The sequence below is a fragment of the Calidris pugnax genome, unplaced genomic scaffold (genome assembly GCF_001431845.1).
Source record: "Calidris pugnax isolate Ruff unplaced genomic scaffold, ASM143184v1 scaffold224, whole genome shotgun sequence".
Taxonomy (NCBI): Eukaryota; Metazoa; Chordata; class Aves; order Charadriiformes; family Scolopacidae; genus Calidris; species Calidris pugnax.
The window spans coordinates 29,044-49,383 of record NW_015090952.1 but is presented as its reverse complement, the minus strand read 5'-3'; the positions used below and the strand labels follow the sequence as shown (position 1 = coordinate 49,383).

At 41.1% G+C, this 20,340-nt stretch overlaps 1 protein-coding gene and 1 non-coding gene across 2 annotated transcripts in view; one reads left to right on the top strand and one right to left on the bottom strand.

The window, feature by feature from the left end:
• The window catches only part of LOC106893776 (collagen alpha-1(XV) chain-like), a gene marked incomplete at its 3' end in the record, with an annotated part of 158,713 nt that overhangs the window by 111,757 nt on the left and 26,616 nt on the right, over positions 1-20,340 (top strand). The window contains exons 13-19 of the mRNA XM_014951987.1: positions 3,673-3,741; positions 6,660-6,704; positions 9,208-9,243; positions 12,574-12,636; positions 13,460-13,495; positions 13,624-13,707; positions 19,893-19,958. Of these exons, the coding sequence (XP_014807473.1) occupies positions 3,673-3,741; positions 6,660-6,704; positions 9,208-9,243; positions 12,574-12,636; positions 13,460-13,495; positions 13,624-13,707; positions 19,893-19,958 (399 nt within the window). The remainder of the gene's footprint in view (positions 1-3,672; positions 3,742-6,659; positions 6,705-9,207; positions 9,244-12,573; positions 12,637-13,459; positions 13,496-13,623; positions 13,708-19,892; positions 19,959-20,340) is intronic.
• Positions 4,647-4,719, bottom strand: TRNAA-AGC. The gene has a single exon. It is a non-coding gene; the product is annotated as a tRNA-Ala (tRNA).

Below are 20,340 nucleotides of genomic sequence, written 5' to 3'. Positions count from 1 at the left end.
AAATAATACCTTCACCACTTTAAAATATGAGATCTGGCCAGCTCAAGCTGAATTTTACATGTTATTTGAAAACTGCTCATTTGGATGGAGCAGAAAGTGGCTTTGCAACAGAGAAAAGCAAAGGGTTCAGGCTCAAGTTCAAGAACTAGAGCTGCTGCATTAACATCTTTGTGAAGAGAGGTGGACAAAATGCCTACATCAATATTTACATATGAGTCTTCCCTTTTTGTCTTCTTCCATGCATTTTTCATTTCCAATTTAGCTGTTTGGCTCAGTAAAGTCTTTCAGAGTTTTCAGGGTTTTATGTCCTGGGACATTTTGCATAGAAACTGAGAGCTTTCATCAGAAACTGAGCAGTTTCATCAGAGAAGTAAGCAAGGTTTGACCAAAACTCCTTACTGGAGGACAAAACTCCTCCAGTAGAAGTGCTGCAGTAAAGTTGCCGTGTTTAAAAGATACCAATTTACTCAGGCATGTTTCTCCTAATATTTACACTACCCCTTTTGTATTTTTCTTTCCTTTACTGAAGACACTTTGAGTACTCCAAGTACAGAGCTGATCACTAATGCCTGTTTAGAGACATATTCTGATTTCTGAGGTCTGACTGAATGATACTGCACTATATACACTGCTGGTTAATGATCTCACTGATGGCAGTGGATTTTAATGGATGAAAAAATCTCGCCAGCAATTCACAAGCTCTTAATTGCCAGCACTGCAGTTGTTAAGAAAGAATGGTGTAAAGTCTAAGAATACAAACACTCCATTGCATTAACTTAGGCTAGTACAGAGTCTCCCCTGAATAATTATATATTTGTCTTAGAATGAGGACTATTGGGAAGCCACATCTTCATCCTAGGCTTGGTCTGAGTTTTAGCCCAGGATGGTGGCTTCTCTGGCTTACGGTCATAGAATCACAGAATCATAGAATGGTTTGGGTTGGAAGGGACCTCAAAGATCATTGAGTTCCAACCCCCCCCTGCCCTGGGCAGGGACACCTCCCACCAGACCAGGTTGCTCAAGACCCCATCCAGCCTGGCTTTGAACCCCTCCAGGGATGGGGCATCCACAACTTCCCTGGGCAACCTGTTCCAGTGTCTCACCACCCTCATAGTAAAAAATTTCTTCCTGACACTTGTAGATACAGTGTTCAGAGGTTCTCCCCTCTTCCCCACTCACACTATTTCAGTAGAAGCCAACTTTGCCTCATTGAGCCATAAAGAGTTCTCCTGCAGGTAGGTAGTTAGGACCAAACTCTGATACCTAAGTCTCAGAGGAGAAAAGTTAGCAGATGAGCAGGAGAGAGTGAAAGCTGTAAGTCCCCACTTTTATGGACACAAACACAGAAGTATCCCAGCTCTAACTGCAGCACCGGTATCTTGACTGGCTTAATCTTGAACTTCATCTAGTCCCAGCAGAATTGGCGTGATTTTCCTTTCCCTGAGAGGAGTACTACTGTGAACAGGCTTGCTAGTTGTAGCTGATCTTTTGGATGCCCACCCCTGCCATCTGTTACGGCAGCACCGTGGTCTGCCAGTCCGTTAGGGCAACACTACCTTGTGGTTGGCAGTCTGTTGATTGCCGCAAGGCTGTTTCTGCAAAAACATGCCTGTTAGCGCTTGTTAGCATCTGTGACCAGCTCTGTGCAAAAACCAAATGGCATGGGGTTTGCTGGCACTTACGCTTGCCAAAGGAACAGTTTGAGCTGCAGAAGGTACCTGGTAAACCCATTAAAAACATGCAGATGTCAAAAGCGATTGGTGTGTTATATAAAGCAGGCATCAAGAGCTCTCTTAGAGGGAAAAATACGTTGGCAGAGTGGAGGGAAGGGGAAGAAGAAGCAGCACATCTTGTAGCAAGTGTTTGGTTACGCAGGCCAGACAGATTATCAGCAGATTTTCTGTTGATATTTGATACAATGAAAGCTGATGGAAGAGCAAAATAAAAGTCTGAATAGCATTCACTCTCATGGGAAGTTGCATGGAAGGCCTTGAGCCAACCTGATGACTCAGCGTCTCCCACCTCAGTCCCCCAAAGGAAGGATCTGATTCCAGCTGCGCACTCCTTCTGCTTCTCTTGTTCTTGCTCTCATGGAGTCGGTGGAAAAGAGCGAAAGAACAAGATCTCTTTTTCTTCACTGGAGTCAGAGCAGTTGATGTTTTCCGTAACTTCGGCATTAGGCTGTCATTTCATAGCAATTTAAGCTGACCTAATTGTCTTACACCCTTTCATAGAATCATAGAATCATAGAATGGTTGGGTTGGAAGGGACCTCAAAGATCATCAAGTTCCAACCCCCCTGCCATGGGCAGGGACACCTCCCACTAGAGCAGGTTGCTCAAGGCCACATCCAGCCTGGCCTTGAACACTTCCAGGGATGGTGCATTCCCTTGCACCATCTCCAGAGTGCATCAGACCTGGGGTAACCTTAGCCATTTCAAGTCAGTAACTAGCAGAAAGCTAAGTAATCAAAGAGTTTGGGTCCTCTAAACATGATAAACTGAGGCTTGTTGTCACTGAGAGGCTTGTTGTCACTGAGAGGTGGAGAGGTTGAGGTGGAGAGGTGGAGATTCTGCAGAGATCTTTCAGAAGTCAGCAGAGGGTCATGACAATGATCAGTGGGCTGGAGCACATGACCTGTGAGGAAAAACTCAGGGAACTGAGCTTGTTTAGTCTGGAGAGGGTGCAAGCATTTTAGGAGCCTTGTGATCCCTTTGTTGAGAAGACACGCAGCCAGGATCTTTTCGGTGGTGCACAGAGTGATGAGCAACAACAATCATAAATTGAAACCGGGGAGGTGTTCACTTGATATAACTAAAATATTTTTCACATTGACCACAGACAAGTGGTGGAACAGGTGCTTGGAGAGTCTGCAGGACCTCCATCTCTGGAGGGTCCCGAGACCTGAGGGGGCAAATCTGTGAGCAACCTGATTTGAATTCAGTGTTGACACTGCTTTCAACGGGAAGTTAGTCTAGGTGGCCTACCTGAGATCCTTCCCAACATAATTAATTCTACAATTTTCTTATAGAACATTTGTTTTCTTCTCAATTTCCTTTCAGTAAGCTGTATTTTAGGTAGGAGTTCATCATTCAACTGTGAGAATTGGGAAGGATCTTGATGGTAGGAGTTCATCATTCAACTGTGAGAATTGGGAAGGATCTTGATATTTGAATAACGATTGCTGCTCTTAACAAATTGCCTGCAAGTTCTCCCTGCCTTAAATCAGTTCTGTAACCCTACTAGTCATTACAGTATTTCAGTAGCCAGGTGGCAAGTAAATGCTTAACAGAAAAATACTGCTACGGTGTATTTAAACATAGCACATACTTAAAACTGTGATGCTGTCTCACTCCTATCTGATACTGTCCAGCCTGAAGTGCTGGAGAAATGGTGTGAGATTGCAAGACCATAAAGACTAGAGTTTCTGTAAGGAAGATCAACATGCCCTTATTGCATCTGAGCGGAGCCTATCTCCAGAACGTCATGCATTAGTTAAAAAAATCTTAATGAGAAAAGACACAAATATTTGTGTTCAGTATCTTTCTGGGCGTTTTTTTTTTTTCCCCAGGACTTCAGAAAACAGCAGTTTAAAAAAAAAGAAAAAAGAAAAAAAGGAGAAAAAAATGAAGATAAATTCTTAAATTCTGTAGCATTTTTTCTTTTCCATTAGGACATGGAAGGATCAGGTAGCACTGGCCTGTTAAGTGAATCCAGGATTCCAGGATCAGAAGGACCAAAGGTAAGTGGATGCTTTGGAGGAGGAGATTGGTGTTTGTTGTTGGGTTTTTTTTCGAACACAAGTGTCTCTTCCTCTCCGCTTTTTGGAAACACATAGCCCTAGTCATCTATAGATTTCTATATGACATATATATTTCTGTATGACATCTATAGAGTCACTGAACTGCACTGGATTCTGTTGTTTTAGAATGGCATTACAATAACTGTGTTCTCCAAAGAATCTGATACCTGGTTAGCCAATGATTTTTAGATTCTGCTCTGGTATTTTTTTTGAGAGATTAAAGCATGAAATAGAGGGAGTTGTGTTATCTAGCTCTCTATTTCTTGTTTTACGCTAACAGATGCCCTTCTTGCATATGAAGATGGATTATATATACTAATGAAACTGAAATGTTATAGTTTGACAATCTAATGTGCATAATCTGAAATACCACTTAAACTAGGAAAGTGTTCCCAGTAGTGTGGAAGCAATGTCCCAGAAGAAGGGATGTTTTTTCCTCCATCACTGCGTCTCAGGAGATTTTTGCTAATGTGGGCTGCTTTGAAACACCAAGTAGGGAATATGGGAATATAATGCATCAGTACTTACCAGATCATTTGGATTTATCTTCATTCTTAGCAATAACATCAAAACTGCAACCTATGATGCCTTCCCCAAAGCAGACAATTATCCAGCATTCCCTCTCACAGAGATATATTATAATATGTATATTATATATAGAATCATAGAGTCATAGAATTGTCTAGGTTGGAAGGGACCTTTCAGATCATCTAGCCCAACCACCAACCTAACTCTGAAAAAACCCTAAAAAAACCCCAAAACACACCCACATCACTAAACCGTGTCTCTAAGCACTATATCAACCCATCTTTTAAATACCTTCAGGGATGGTGCCTAAAAACGTCTGGAGAATGCGGGCATCGATCCCGCTACCTCTCGCATGCTAAGCGAGCGCTCTACCATTTGAGCTAATTCCCCTTCAAGATATATATAATATATTATAATATATATATATTGAGTCCATCTTTTTGTGAACACCACTTTAAGAAAGATGTGGAAAAATCAGAGACAGTCCCGCAGAGAGCTGTACAGATGGCATGGGGCCTTGAAGATATGACCAGTGAGGAGAGGCTGAAGGATCTCAAATGCTTTAGTCTGGCAAAAAGGAGACAAAGGCATGACCTAGTAGCTGCTTACAGGTCTTTGAGGGGCAGTTGCAAACACGATGAAGCCAAATGGTTCCTCGTAGTGCCAGATGGTGCAACACGGTCACAATTTGCACCTTGAAGTGGTCAGGAGAAAACTGTTCACCAGGAGGTTGGTGCAGAACTGGGGCAATTTGCCCAAGGAGGTTGCGGAAGCTCAGTTCTTTGAAGTTTTCAAGACTTTGCTGGACTGACCTGATCTAGAGCTGGTGACTGTTCTACTTCAAGGGGGTGACTATCTTAGACGGCCTCCAGAGGCCCAGTAGAACCATGCTTCTATGATTCCATGAATCATCAGAAATGAACTGAACCCTGGAGACAGGAGTGAGTTTGAGAAGCTTTTTACTGTGCTGATTTAAACTACTACTTATCGTGAGTCACTGAAGAATTAAACTGACTCAGTTTAATTTCTGAGAGACCTTTTCCCCCTCTAAAAAAGTGGCTCAAAAATGCAGTCACAAAAAAATGAGAATAGAATTTGTTAGTTGAAACAAGCTAGTGTCCAAAAAGAGATGTCCAAAACCAGCTCCAAAAATGCCCATTCTGACCTGCTTAAATGACAGCCTTACTCTCTGTTTTGGTTTTATAACGGGCATTTTTTCTAAGTCACTCAGCTATAAATACTGAAAAAATCTCTTACTGCAGCTGAACAAAATCCTGGAATTTTGTTTTCCTGTTACTGCTTAGTCACTCCACAAAGTTCAAGTCAGTAAAGAAGGCACATAAGAACTTCCCTGTAATGATGAAAATGATTATACGTACTGCCTGGTACTGCGTGGAAGCATTATGAGCCACTTACACCCTGTGACACCTCCAGAGGCTCCTTATTGTGTTGGAGTGAAAATAGAATATCTGCTTCTAAGAAGGCTGTAACTCAAAACAGCTGCTAGGAAATAAACTACATTTATTTGCACTATATTTGTATCTGTCGGATGAATTTTTAATTAATCTTTTATGAGAAAGTAGTGGTTATGTTCTGAAGTAGAAGTATCAAATTTATTTTGCCTGTAGGCTCAGCTGTCATTTCCAGGGTTTCTCTTCTCTTTCTTCCACAGACCAGGGTAAAGTTTTGGTGGTGTTTGCTTTATTGGTGTCTCGTCTTCATATTCCAGATGAAGACAATTCAATTACTTTGTGAATTCTTTTTTCTTCCACTCAGCTTTCTAAAATGATAACTAATGGACTGTTGTTCATTGAACCATCAGTGTCATAATTGTACTTTACAACTGATGTCACCATATGGAGACAAGAGACGAAGTTGCATCGCAAAATGTTTGTTTCAAGTTACTTTTAAACCTAACAAGACAATGCCATGTTGCCTCTAAACTGGTTACATATCTTAATTTTAGCCAAGGAGGCAAATTCAAAAAATTGTAAGCAACTGAAAGCAATCCCTTGCAACAAATTCACGCAGACAACTTTATTTTTAATATTTTCTAAAAATATATATAATATGCAGTGACAAGATTCAAATTGTCCTTGTAAGAAAAAAAAAATCATTAGATCTTTGCATGATAATATAGAGCAAGGCAGTATTTATTAGAACAACAAATCTAAAACAATGCTTACATTTCATTACTTTCTTTTGATACTACTGCTCTCTGACATCATTGTTTTTGTAACAGTTGTGGTTATGGATTAGGGTTTTTTTCTGAGAAAATTTATTGTGCAATGCTTTGTGGCTTTACCAGTAAATTCAGTGTAATTTTGTAGGATTCTGCAGGAAGACATGGACAGCGTGGGCCATTAGGACCAAAGGTACCCTATGTCACAAGGAAGACTTGAAAGCTAACCTGTTTGGCTTTGGCATATATTTTTTATTTCTATATTCCCAGCATTTGCCTTAACAAAACAGCTTTTGTTTAATGTTGATATACTAAGTATGGCACAAATTTTATTCCCATTTTCACTGGGTGTCCACCCAGAATGTGTATTAATAGCATTATTTCACATCCACACCAGAAGAGTGAGTAAATACCAGATGGGCCGTTACATTCCAAGGCATTTGGTGTAACACGGCATTTTTGTTTAGGACTTTTGGCAATTTCTCTTTGTCACTCATTTATCTATCATTCTGGTTTCCGAGAGGTTACATGTATGCTGTTGAAAGAGAAAGCTGCAGGAAGAGGCCTTCTGGAACCATCCCAGAAAGTGACAGAAAAACATTCTGGGGGGGAAAAAGGGAGATGTCATGACTGCTTTGCCTCGGTTTTGATTTGAGCTCAGCAGTGTCTGAATTTTTCCACTTTGCTGCTGCTCTTGGTCAGGTAACCCATAAGGAAAAAATTGAGAGATTGAAAGCCAGAGGGAAAAAAAGGGCAGATTCACAGAATGAGGCCTTAGAAGAGGCTTTTTCTGTTCCTGTGTAAAGCTTGAGTACTACTCAGGTTAATAGTACAGCAGGACACCACGTGTTCAGCACCTTAAATGTGTAGTTAAAGGAGTTTGAAGTTTTCATTGCCTCGGGAAATGACAGGAACATTGAGGGAATAGGAAGTGGAAAAAAATAGGTGGGGACCCCCATCCTCTCTTCTTAAAATTTAGACCTTAACACACACAGCACAGGTCACCGACTACCCAAAAAGCACATTGCCAGCAAGAAACCTTAGAACAACAGCAGTCAAAGATTGGGCCAGTCACCTATATCTAGAGTCTGTACAGCTGAGCTTATTAGGGCTGAAAAAAGTCCCTCCATTGGGTACTACTTCTGTTAACGCTGGAGGACAACATGACTTAGGAGTGAAAAAGTCAAGCATTTGCACAGTACTTGTTAGTGAATGATACTGCAAAGTTCTGGCCAGAATGGACAGGGTCTTGCACATGATGCTGCTCCATGGACACGAGTAGGTGCCAAGTCTCCATGCTGAAAATATTTTATTCTCTGACCTTAACTAGAAATTTTGTTTTTAAGATACTGTAGAAATACTGTTTCACAAAGGCTTCAGAAATGGAGGTAACACGTTTCCTAGAATTTAAGAGGTGGACTGGGACTGAAAAGATAGATCTTGGCCAAGAGACTTCACCACCACCTACACTAAGCTTTTAGTTGTTTCATCTTGAGTCATTCATCCCCAAGATCATGGAGACTCAAAAAGGAACATACTATTGCCTGATGTTTGATAAAATCAGGTACACTGTGGCAAAATTAATATAAACTGGTTATAATACACTATCATGCTCATGGGGATGAATTTTACACCCACTTTCGTGGTTCTAAATGACTTCACTAGGCAACAGTAGCAAAATACAATAGCAACCCCCTTCCAAAAAACAAAAGCTAATGTATCATACAGAGTTTAAGGTATGGTTATTTTTCATACATCCTTTGTCCTTCAAACACCCCACACTAGTAGAACTGTCAGAGAAGGCCTGCTGTGACCAAAGTTTTCTCTTGTTTCCTAGCAAGTAAGTATAGATCCAAATTCTGCTTTCACTTTTATTGTTACGGAAAACTGTTTTCATTAAAAAACAGTCTACAGCCTTCACACACTCATGAATATAAGCACTCCTAAAGTCTTTTAGGACTGTCTAGGAAGCATAAATGTAATGTTTGAGGCAATGGCTGTGGCTCCTTGCTGATTGATTCCTGTTAATAGTCCCTGTCTCAAATGAAATGAACTAAATTGCACGTTCCCTGTCTGTATTGAAATCAAGGAATCGTGTCTACTCAGAGCCAGAGCACTGCAGAATCAGTCCTGAAAGTGGAACGGTGCAGCTCTCATCATGTGGTTTGTGGTGTGACACAGTGGTAGGTGGGGGAGCAGAGTGAGGGAGGCTGAGTTAGCTGTGTTGAAGGAAGATGGTGAGTCATTTGTGAAGGTGCAAGGTCATTGTGGCGCTGGTAGATGTGGGGAATGTTACCATGTGCTGATTTCAGACACCAAAATGAAGGTTCAGGCATGAGGTTTGGTAGATGCTCAGCAAAAATAATGTGTGGTGACCAGAAACTCTTTAAGATGTGGGTGACAACTGTGAGGTTAAACCCCCAGAAGCAATTCACAAATGTATGATGAGCATCACTTTACCAAAAATACACCCTATTCTTGCTAATCGTGTTACTCCATTCAGTCCCTTTCTTTGTGAGTAAAGTAACATACCCGTTTAAAATCCTTGTAATTAGTGTTCACTTTGATATTTGAGCCCTGCCGTGTTTCTGTTTCAGGGAGAAAGAGGCATCATTGGTCCACCAGGTTCAAAGGTGGGAAATTAATTTAATTAGTGTTCACTTTGATATTTGAGCCCTGCTGTGTTTCTGTTTCAGGGAGAAAGAGGCAACATTGGTCCACCCGGTTCAAAGGTGGGAAATTTATTTACTTATCTAAAACCTCAGTCATTTTTTCCTTTTAGTTTCCTTTTTTCTCTTAACGCACCTGGGCAGGTAATGAATATTTCTCGCTCTGTCTTGCATATTAAAGCCCAGGGAGGCTTCTCTGGAAAAACAGAAGCCTTTCTCAGCTGAAGTGTGATTATCAGGAGCCAGAGTAACCTGTTGCTTAGGTCTTCTGCCCATCATCCTGCAGCCAGCCCACTCCTAACCCACACCTGACCTCTCGGGAGGTACAAGATTATAGAAATGCTGGTTGGAAGAACCTCCAGAGGTCATCTAGTCCAATACCACGCTCAAAGCATTATTACCACCAGCACTAGGTCACGTCAGCTCTGGACCAGTTTCTAAACATGAAACCTGCCAGTTTACACTGCTTTAGAGGGTGTTAGTATTGAAATGAATGGAGCTGGAGTCCATTCTGTCCTCTCCAATCTTCCCTCTCACCATCTCTGTCTCTTCTGGTTTGGAGTCCTTCCAGAGCCAACCCCAAAGCTCCTGTTTGTATTTGTGCTGCTTTTTGCCTCTCCCTGGCCGATTTGTGTGCCTTTTGCAGGCATGAGCCAGCAGAGGGCGGTGCTGGGACTCAAATAAAATAAAAATATTTTTTAAAATTGTAAAGAATAAAATAAATCAAAACAAAACAAACCAAAAGCTTCTCTTGCATTTGGGACAGCACGGAAATCAAGAGTTGCTGTAGGAAACAAGATTATAGCAATTACATATCTACCCTTCTGCTTGCTGAGTTTTCGCAAGAGTATCATCACAGTCTTCTAGCAGCATCTGCTTGTTTATTTTAAAAAAAACAACAATGTATCAGGACACTGCTTGCCATAAATTCCATCTGCTGTACATATTTTGAGTGTTGCCATTTCACAGAGATATTTGTCAGCATGATAATTAAAGCTGATGCACTGATGCATAGGACAGTTGTTTCACTCTTCTCTTTGAGACTATAGACTAATTTCTTGATTATTATACATACAGGTGCTTTTTTTTTCTATGCTCCTTGTTCCAATAATTATTATTGTTTATGTGATAGATACATTTCAAACATGTGCATATATTGTAACTGGAGTAACTACAGTGCTTTTTAAAAATAATAAATCTATCTCTTCAATCCTCAGATTAGAAAAGATGTTAGTCCTCTTACAACTGAGCAATGAGCTACATTCTTAAAATATGGAGGGAGTTAGAAATAAGGATGTTTCCAGATACATTATTTACTGTAAAACATTTTACCTATCCTGGACCTTTTCTTCCAGATTAAATTTTGTTAGGAAAATCAATAGGTGAACTTTTTCAGCATTTATGATAGTAGGAAGCTGATCTCCAGGTACCAACCTGCCTGAAACAACAGCATTCTGTTGCAGAAATGCTGTTGGTCCAAGGTTATTTCCTCTGCCCGATTACCTTTGCCCCAGATAGGTACATAGAATTTTCCACCAGCATTGAAGAGACTTAAGTCCCAAGTATCATTTTTACTAGTCGTGTCTGTGCCTAAATCTTGTTAGCATTCAGAGACACCTTTTATCCTGCTCTTCTCTACAAAATGAAAATTAGGAGGGTTTATTCCTGATCCACGTACTTTGCTGATGGCAGACAAACAACAGAAATAACAGAATATCCCTTCTAGATGAAGTGGACACATTAAATCTTTTACGCTGGTAGTTCTGTAGAAAGGTGTAAGGAGAGAGGATTTTGCATCCTATGAAGTGTTACTTTGAATTTCTTCTGTCACACCAGAAATGCAAGCAGACCATTTGACTTTGGATGCTCTGAAACTCTGTTGTTCGTCAAGACACTCCTGTAGAGTATTAGATAATTCTCAGTGGTTTTATTGGGTCACATCCATCCATCCATCCATCCATCCATCCATCCATCCATCCCACTATCCTGTCTCCAACAATGTAAAAAGCAAACGCAGTTTGAGCAGATGCTTAGATGCAATTTGACCTCATAAAAGAGCAAGTATTGCATCATAGTTCTTCTAAGTGACCTCCTAGACTCCAACAATGTGTGACTCAGGAACTTTCTCAGCTAGAAATGGTGTTTTTAACCACAGTTATATCTCTACGGGTGAACTTCATGTCTCCCCTGGAACTCATGAGTACTTCTACGCTTTACAAGACCTTGGGCTAAGGTGCTCTGCCAACTTAACTACACATCCCATTAACCTCTTCCACCTGTTTTCATTCGATGCACACTATTCCTGCTATCAGAAGTGTGAGTCCTTCACTACTCTCTACTTTCAGAAGCCTCTACAATAGTCTTCACCCACCTCCTCATTTTGTTACTTCCATTATTTCCATTGGCCTTCCTGAAGTTTCCTAGTTCCGCTAGATCCTTTTCAAGATGGAAAATGTGAACAAACCAGTGCACAGAATGCAAGTTATGGGCATTCAAACTGGAATAGTAATGTTCTGTGCTCTTCTTTTTCTATCAATTTTATAATAATTTCTTGTATTCAGTGTATCTTTTTGACAGCTACTGAGCTGACCTTTTAATGGAATTGTCTATGTCTGCTAGATTTTCATGGTACTATCTACTGTAAAAGCCCACAAATATTTTCTTGAAGTAGAACAAAAAGTAAGAACCAAAACAGCCTTTTCCTCAAAAAAACCCCAAACCACTCCCCCCGCCACCAAAAAAACCCAAACCAACCAAATAACAAAAAAACCCCACCAACCAAACAAATAAACAAAAAAATACCCCCACTACTAAAACAAAACAGGGCAAGTTTGTTACTTGGATGAATCATCAGGCTGTTTTGTGTCATTTCTGTTGTTCTTTTATATGGCACAGAGAAAAACACATGCCAAAAATGTAGTTCACTGTTTATTTCGTCCTTTAAGAATTCAGTCTTCTTTTATCTGTTTGGGTTTTGCTTTTTCTGGGCAAACTGCATTATCGTTACTGAATGATAGTTCTGGTTTTCCCACAGAATAGAGTAACTGATCAGATTCTTAGCAGCAATAGTCAATCCTGCATTAAATTAGAGCAAGGGCTACCAAACTTTTTGTCCCACATACCGACTTCCTTCTACATTAAATGCCTCTTCCTCTTCCCCCAGCTTGGGGAAATAACCCAGGAAAATGTATCTTGGGTGAAAGCAACAGAAGTCACACTTTTGCCAGGTGGAAGCAGTGGAGGGCAATGATTGCAGCTGCATTAAAATCCATCCATCCATCCATCCATCCATCCCATTCAGAACCATCCTGTGGGCCTCCCAAGAGCGGTAGCCCACTGCTTCTGTGAAACTAATACAATTGAGAGAGACTAACAGTGTGTTTGTTGTGGCAGGGAATGCGGGGTACAGATGGAAAACCAGGCTTTCCTGGCGTTGCTGGACATCCTGGAGATGTGGTGAGTAGGATTATCATAATCTGTGGTCACCTAACATGCACTGGCTCCTAAATCTACATCTTAAGGATCAACAGGAGCCCTAACAGTACTTGCTAGCAGTGTGTGGAGAGCAGGGCCTTGGTGTGTCCTGCTTAACCTGGAGCAGTTACTTCAGAGATCAAACACAGGAGCAGTGTGTCCCTTGCCCTTGCCTCCCTCATCAGTCAGAAGTGACACAGGCCTCTCCAGGGGCTAGTTCCAATTCTTAGGTGCTCCTTTTGCTTTTAATTATTCAGAAATTAGCTCTGCTTTTAATTATAGAGAAGCCAACAGGCTTGTAGGTGATTTTAATATATTTCTCGTGATTAAGAGCTATGAGGATTACAGAGCTCTTCAGCTGGGAAGTCCCACAGCTTGTCCCCTGCCACCTTCCTCTCACTCATGCCAGATGAGCTCTCTGCACCCCCAGCACAGTGAGTTGTATCAAGCGACTAATGGAGCTTAGAAATAATCTGCTCAAAAATGACTTTAGCTCACCCATGTTCTGCTGCCTCCTCCACTGGGCAATCCTGAACAGAACTGAGGTGGTTAATGCTGAAAAAGGAAGGAAGAGGCAGTACAGTGAAAGAAAGGTTTGTTGAATTGATCCCCAGCTCATGAAATATTGTGGGTCCATGTGCTTCTGGTCATCTGTGAACTCTGCCAAACGTGCTGGGAAGTACTTTTAAATACCAAATTCTTAGAGGCTCCAAGTTGAAACAAGCTGGCCCCATCTATGTGAAAAGCACATTTTCACAATTTTCTCTTTGAAATCACTTATGCTCATTTTTCTAATCACATGCAGGGTCCAAAAGGGGAGAAGGGTGACCCAGGACCTCAGGTGAGATAGCGTGGGTTTCATTCTTTCTGAGAAACCTATGTGAAATGCACTACTTGAGTTTTTGCAGTATTTGGGTTTGGTTTTTTTGCAGTAAATGGGTTTTTCACCTGTTCATGCTTTTGAAATAGGGTGAACCAGGACAGGATGGGAACAGTATTGTCGGACCACCTGGGCCACCAGGACCACCAGGACCAATTATAGCAATACCTGAGGTAAGCGTGTTTGTCAAGCGTTAAAATATCTGTAACATCTTACAGAGAAGAGGGCACAAGCAGTTAACAAACTGGCAGTTCTGCTGTTGATGTTCAGGTCATAAGTCTACTCCTCAAAACATCAAAAATCTCAATATGTCTCTATATCAAATGGATGTAGACATTTTTGTTTTGATTAGATTTGATACAGATTTTTTTTGGTTTTGAAAAGATTAAATAGGAAGGGAAATGGGTGAAGAATTCTTTACATCTAAGAATTGTGGGGTCACATGCGGTATGTGGGAGAGAGATACGTTGTGTTTTCTGACTGTTCTGGAAGCAACAGCCAAAAGTACCAAAGGGTAAAATGCTAGAAGTTCATAAAAGTTGTCCAGTATCCTTTAGAATCATAGAATCATAGAATGGTTGGGGTTGGAAGGGACCTTAAAGATCATCCAGTTCCAACCCCCTGCCCTGGGCAGGGACACCTCCCACCAGAGCAGGTTGCTCAAAGCTCCATCCAGCCTGGCCTTGAACCCCTCCAGGGATGGGGCAGCCACAGCTTCTCTGGGCAACCTGTTCCAGTGTCTCACCACCCTCATAGTAAAAAATTTCTTCCTGAGATCTAATGTGAATCTTTTTTTCTTCCAATTTAAAACCATTTCCGCTTTTCCTATCATTACCCTTCCTGGCAAAGAGTCCTTCTCCAGCTCTTCTATAGGCACCCTTCAGGTATTGAAAGGCCGCTATAAGGTCTCCCCGGAGCCTTCTCTTCTCCAGGCTGAACAACCCCAGCTCCCTCACCCTGTCCTCTTAGGAGAGGTGCTCCATGTATTAGCTTCATGTATGTTTTCTGTCAGTTTTTCTTTGTGTACATCAGCCTTTGCAAAAAAAATACTAGTTAGCAGTAAGGAAGGCTAGAGTTTAGGATGGATCCCTTTTCAAGCTAGCAACAAAAATCCATGTAGTGGGCTTGGTATGACACTAAAAACTGGAGAAGCTGTGAGTTGCTGCAGGAAATTCTTCACCTCTCAGAGGTGAAGGTGCCTAAAACAGCTGGGCTCATCCGTAGTAATGCATATAATGGCAGTACCGAGTGATTTCTGATTGCAAGAAGGGAAATTGCCTGGATGAGAATTCTGTGTTAGGGAAGCTGGGGACCAACACTATCATAAAGTTGAGTTACACATAACATTTTTTGTTAACTGAAACAACTAGTTTTTCACTTAGCCTTCTGCTACTGATAGCAAATATAGCATAAATCGGCACCCCATAGCACACATAACCAGTCCCAAAAGAGTTGGGTTGTGTTAGTGAATTTGCTGGGTATCCACCCAGAATCTCAGGATCCGAGACTGTAAGATCTTGGATGAGCAGAATTAGAGATTCACAGAAATAGTGGTTGGAAGGGATGTCTGAAGATCATCTAGTTGAAAGTCCTGCTTAAATTGGGACTGTTACCAGCTCCAGACTTTTTTGTGGTTTTGCTGAGTTTCTGGGAAATTCCTCAATAGCTGTGACAGAAATGCTGCTGTAAAATTCCTGTTCTTTCTCACAGCTCTACCATGATATCACTGTGGGGCCTTAACTCTTAGCACTGACTACAGAGGTCTGTTTGCAGTAGTTATTAACCTGAATGCATTGTGCTTTGGGTCCTTAATACTCAAAAAAACCTTGTGAAAGCCTCAGAGTGAGGACAAGTATGTATAAGAAATATAAAAATATTGTTGAAGCTGAGATAGCAAACTAATGACACTGGTTTGCTGCAGGCTGCATTGCTCCCTGCATATTGTGGTAGTCACAGTCCACACATCTATCTAATGTGTAGCTATGTCTGAAGAAGCCTGATGTGCATCCTCTGAATTCTCCAGAACTTCAGTATGATCTACCTACAGCATATATTACAGAAATGTATAGGGCCTGGCAGAAGCTGTATTGTTAGTTGCATTACAAACCCGTACAGAAACCCATTTCCTTCTCTAAATACCTTGGAGTTTAAGAAGTAATCTCTTTTACAAAGTAGAGTGCATAATATACGTGGCTTTTTGTACATTTGTAGCAAACAGGTATTCTGGGGAGGTACAGCAAGAACCATCTATTCTCATATGCTTTGAATCCTCTATATTGTTAATCAGATGATTTCTCTGAGGACTTGGTGTGCTGGATTTTGATACAGTTAATTAAATGTATGTGTGTGTGTAAGTATATGTCCCTACTTATGACATTGAATTCTACCTGCCTCATAAATGTTTGTATAAGAACAGGACCTTTGCTTACTACACATTTGCTGAGATAGAGGATTGAATTATCCAAATACATCTTGTTGACTCAGTCTCTCATCTTCTGTACTTAGCTTCAGCTATGGAAAGAACTGCTGCAAGCAGACCTATCAATTGCAGTTGGAATTACAGACCTAAAATAAATACCAGTACCAGCTGTTGTAATGTGGATATTGGCTTCATGTGGGTAAAGCAGCAGAGATCAATTAAGTGATCTAAATGAACCACAGGGCAGTTAGAGAGATCACTCCCTGGGTCAGGGTCTGTTAGTTCACTCATTTAACCACTGTGTAGCCAAAGCCAGCAATGCTTAGTGGGCTGCAGAAGTTCAATGGACTGATCTGTCAGAGTTGTTTCTTATGAAGGGCTGGTGGTTCCAACTAAACAGATTTTATGGTGCTTGACGAAAATAAAGTGAATTGAAGAGCTGTTGCAGTTTCAGTATTGTTGAAATGTTAAGATCTGATGTGGGCAGCTGTGGCTCAGGGCCAGGCCTCACCAGTATCTGGCCAACAGCACATTGATTGAAGTGCACTTGAAAGTGGACCTTGGCTTCCTCTTCATTTGACCTGCTCCCTATGTGAACAGAGGATTTGCTTCCTTCAGGAGCCCTTTCTAACACTGTGAAAAGATGTGGTGAGATAAAAGTGAGATCTGCAGTGGAACCTAGCCATTGCCAGGCTTCTGCAGTACCTACCAACACCTTGTATCTCAGAGACTTGCATTCCTTTCTGCCTCTTCTGTTGCTGTCTGTCAGGAAGTCTGCTCTGAACTGTCCCGTGGAAAAAAAAAAGTCCCTCAGTTTGCTGCTGTTTGATATTTCAAAATACTGAAATCAATATTTCTCATCCTGTATTGGCTATTTCACTCTTTTGAAACATAATCTCTGATACTTCGTGCATTTTCATGCACAGAATCATAACCAGTAAACCATATTAATTGTTGCTACAATTTCATCGCTCCAATTTAGTTGGATACAGTACAGAAATAATTTTGAATAGAGATAATTTATTGGATTTAAATCAAAAACTTTGGAACAATTATCTGTTGGTGCCATTATTTAGCCATAGTTCAGGCACAGGAACTGAATGAAAGGCCTGGAGAAAGGTTAATGTTGGGGGTGTAAAGCAAATGTCAAAAGGTTTTGTGTTTCCTGTGTCCTTTCTGTAATTCTAGTGAGGGCATATTCATGCCATGTGGATACTAAGCTGAAGGTTTATGTAGAACCCAACCCAGACAATCATGCTAAAAACTTCTGCTTCTTCCTCTTCATAACAATGAAGAATTATGAAAAATAATGTTGTCTTGGTTTTGTAGTCAGCACTTGCTGAATTGATTTGATGTGCTGCAAAGTTAACACCGCTGGATTGCTGCTATTAAAGCTGCTTGTACATCTGAAAAGGAAGATAAATACCTGTGTACCTGGAGCAGGCTGTGAAGAGTGCAATCTTTTTCTCTAATCATCACCCTTGTACCCTCTATTTTCATACCTTCTTCAGCGCTGTGTACAGTTTTCTGACTTGGAACCACAATTTCCATTTGCAGCTAAATTCTATTTAAATAAAGAGACAAAGTGCCCAATCCCAAGCTCAGTAAAGCCTTTGGGATTCTTTCCGCTGACTTCAATACAGTTTGGATCGAGCCCAAAAAAAGAATGAATACTGAGTAATTCCACAATGAAAAGACGGGCTCCTGGATTTCTGCCACCAGCTGTAGATAAAGCAGAACAATTGCAGCAGCAGGACTCTTTTGTTGCTGTCACTAAAGTAACAGCCCGTGTCCTGTTGCCTTTCTGGGCCATGTAGTGCTGGGAATACGGTGGGACCCACAGCATCGTGCTAGCAATGGGGCAGAGAGCTCAGGTAGGCTGGGAGATGGAGGACTGCCTGCAGGACTTGCACTGGCTTTTTATTTGACAATTTTCCAGTGTTTTTTGCAGAACATGAGGCCGTGTTATGCATGGGTACTGGGTACATGTTCCCAGTAAAGTAACAGGCTATAGCAGCGTGAATTATGATGCCAACATGACCTCAAAGTACAGTAAGTTGACCATACGCTGCCAAGCTCAGATTACATAGGATAGGATAAATCTCCTCTTTTGTGTCCTCCTTCCCAGCCCAGAGTAGAAAAATAGTATTCAGAGGCTCATAAGATAATTTGACGTGACCTCTGAAGGCCATATGGTCAAACCTCCTCTTCTAAGCAAGGGTGGCTTCAAACTTAGTTCCTGTACACCGTTTTCAAAACAAATGTTGTGAAAGACTGTGATCTGATAGCATTGATCCGCACAGGGCTACAAGCAGAAGAGGCATTCAGGTTTCACAATACCTCAGTGACAACACGCTTATTCATGTGCTAAGTGAATCCCTGGCACCTGAAGGCATGCCCTGCCCTGGCCTTCTGAAATTTGGAAGATTTCCATTCCATGGAATGGGAATAGCCTGCTGCACACAGAGCCCTATATTGAAATGGGTGGCACAGCTTGCCTGCTAAAGGAGTGGACTCCTTCAAGACTCTAGGGAGATTCAGTGTATATTTCTCAATCTAAAACAAGGCTAAACTGTCATACAATAAACGGGACTGTTGGAGTGAAAGAAATGAAACAAATAACCAAAACTGAGTAAGGATCTCTTTTCACCTGCAGCATTTATATGGAGCAAGGCCTTACACACTGTCTGAATTGTAATGTATGACCATATGATATAGTATTGGGAGCATCTATTAAACCAGAAAGGTAGCTATCTGAAACCAAAATGAAACAAAATGAAAGCCTGATCATAACATCAGGACAAGGCTCTGACTGGGAGCAGCCAACGCTGATTTATTAACAGCAATTCACTCCTGATCAAAATGATTGCTTGCCTGTGGATGAGGGATGGGCACTGGATGTTGTGCACCCTGCTCAGCCTGGAAGAAGGAAGGCTAAGGGGAGAGTTTGTGGCTCTCTGCAACTACCTAATCAGAGGATAAAAAGATGGAGGCACCCTCTTCTTGGAGGCATATGTCAATATTATAAGATGTAACAGACACAAGTTGGAATATGGGAAGCTCCAATTAGACGTAAGCAAAAACTTTTCACCTTTACGATACTCAAATATTGTCCAGTTCTTGTTGCCCAGAACAATGGTGTCTTTTCCATCCTCAGAGGTGGTGAAGACTTAACTGGGCAAGTCCCTGAGCAACCTGATCCAATTAGATGTTGGGCCAGGTTATGTCCAGAGGTCACTACTCACCTTCATTATTCTGATTCTGTGGTCAAATTATGGAGAAATACCTGACCTGATGCTGAGCTCACTAACTCCAGGATAAGAAGCACTGTAGCAGCATTGCTATTATACTGCTCTGGTCAGGCTTCTTGAGACCCAGAGCTGATCAGTTTGGGTGCTGCTCCACATCCAAGTGACTATTCTGTTTTGGAGATCCAAACTGGTTTCATTGATTGCAGACACAGCAGCATAATCAGAGCTGACTTAGGAATCACTGCCCAGCACTGTATGGTGTAATGCAGACATGTCCAGAATATAACTATAATGTCAACTCTATGGCAGGATGAGTGTGATCAGACAGATTCACCATCTTGGAATACCAGTGACATATTAGAGTATGAAACCTTCATTCTGATATTTATTTTGCTGAGGAGAAATGACTTCAGGCATTATAGTTTTCAAATTAAAAATGAGTCAGTTAATTAAAGTTTTGGAAGCATTCTGAGATCCTTACATAAGAAGTATAAAACAAATTCTAGGTTTTGTTATTCCAGATGTATAATAAAAATTGGAAGAGGGCATTTTCTTTGGGCTTATTTGTGTTTTTCTCCCAATAGTTACGAAGGGACGCTTTAACTACCTATAGATTTCTAAAAATCTATGTGTACCCTAGATAATCAATTGGTATTTGAAATAACCTGTTCCTTAACCACTTTTTCAGCTGCTACTCAATGATACAGATGGAATTTTTAACATTACTGGAATTAAAGGACTGCTTGGGCCTCCGGTGAGTATATGCTGCTTTATTAAGCCTTCAGATTTGCTCTCTCTTCAGTGTCTCCTTTTCAGTATTGACTAGAGCTGAGTTTCCTGTGCTTTAGAATTGTGTTCCTGTGAACTTCAGCACTAAGCTCGGTGGAAGTTCTTCAGGGCAGAACTGAATTCTGTAGGAATGAATTGCTTTTACATGTTTGTATGAATTAAAGGAACCGACTTAGCTCTGAACCTGAACTATGTGCTCAGAATAACATAAATGTGGAACTGATGCAAAAATAGGGACCAAAATTTACATAGCATTTTCTTCCCTTTTTTTTTTTTTTTTTTTCCTGTTTTTCAGGGCACAAAATGTTGGGATAAAGTATTTTTTTCAGTTTTGCTTGAGACTGCAA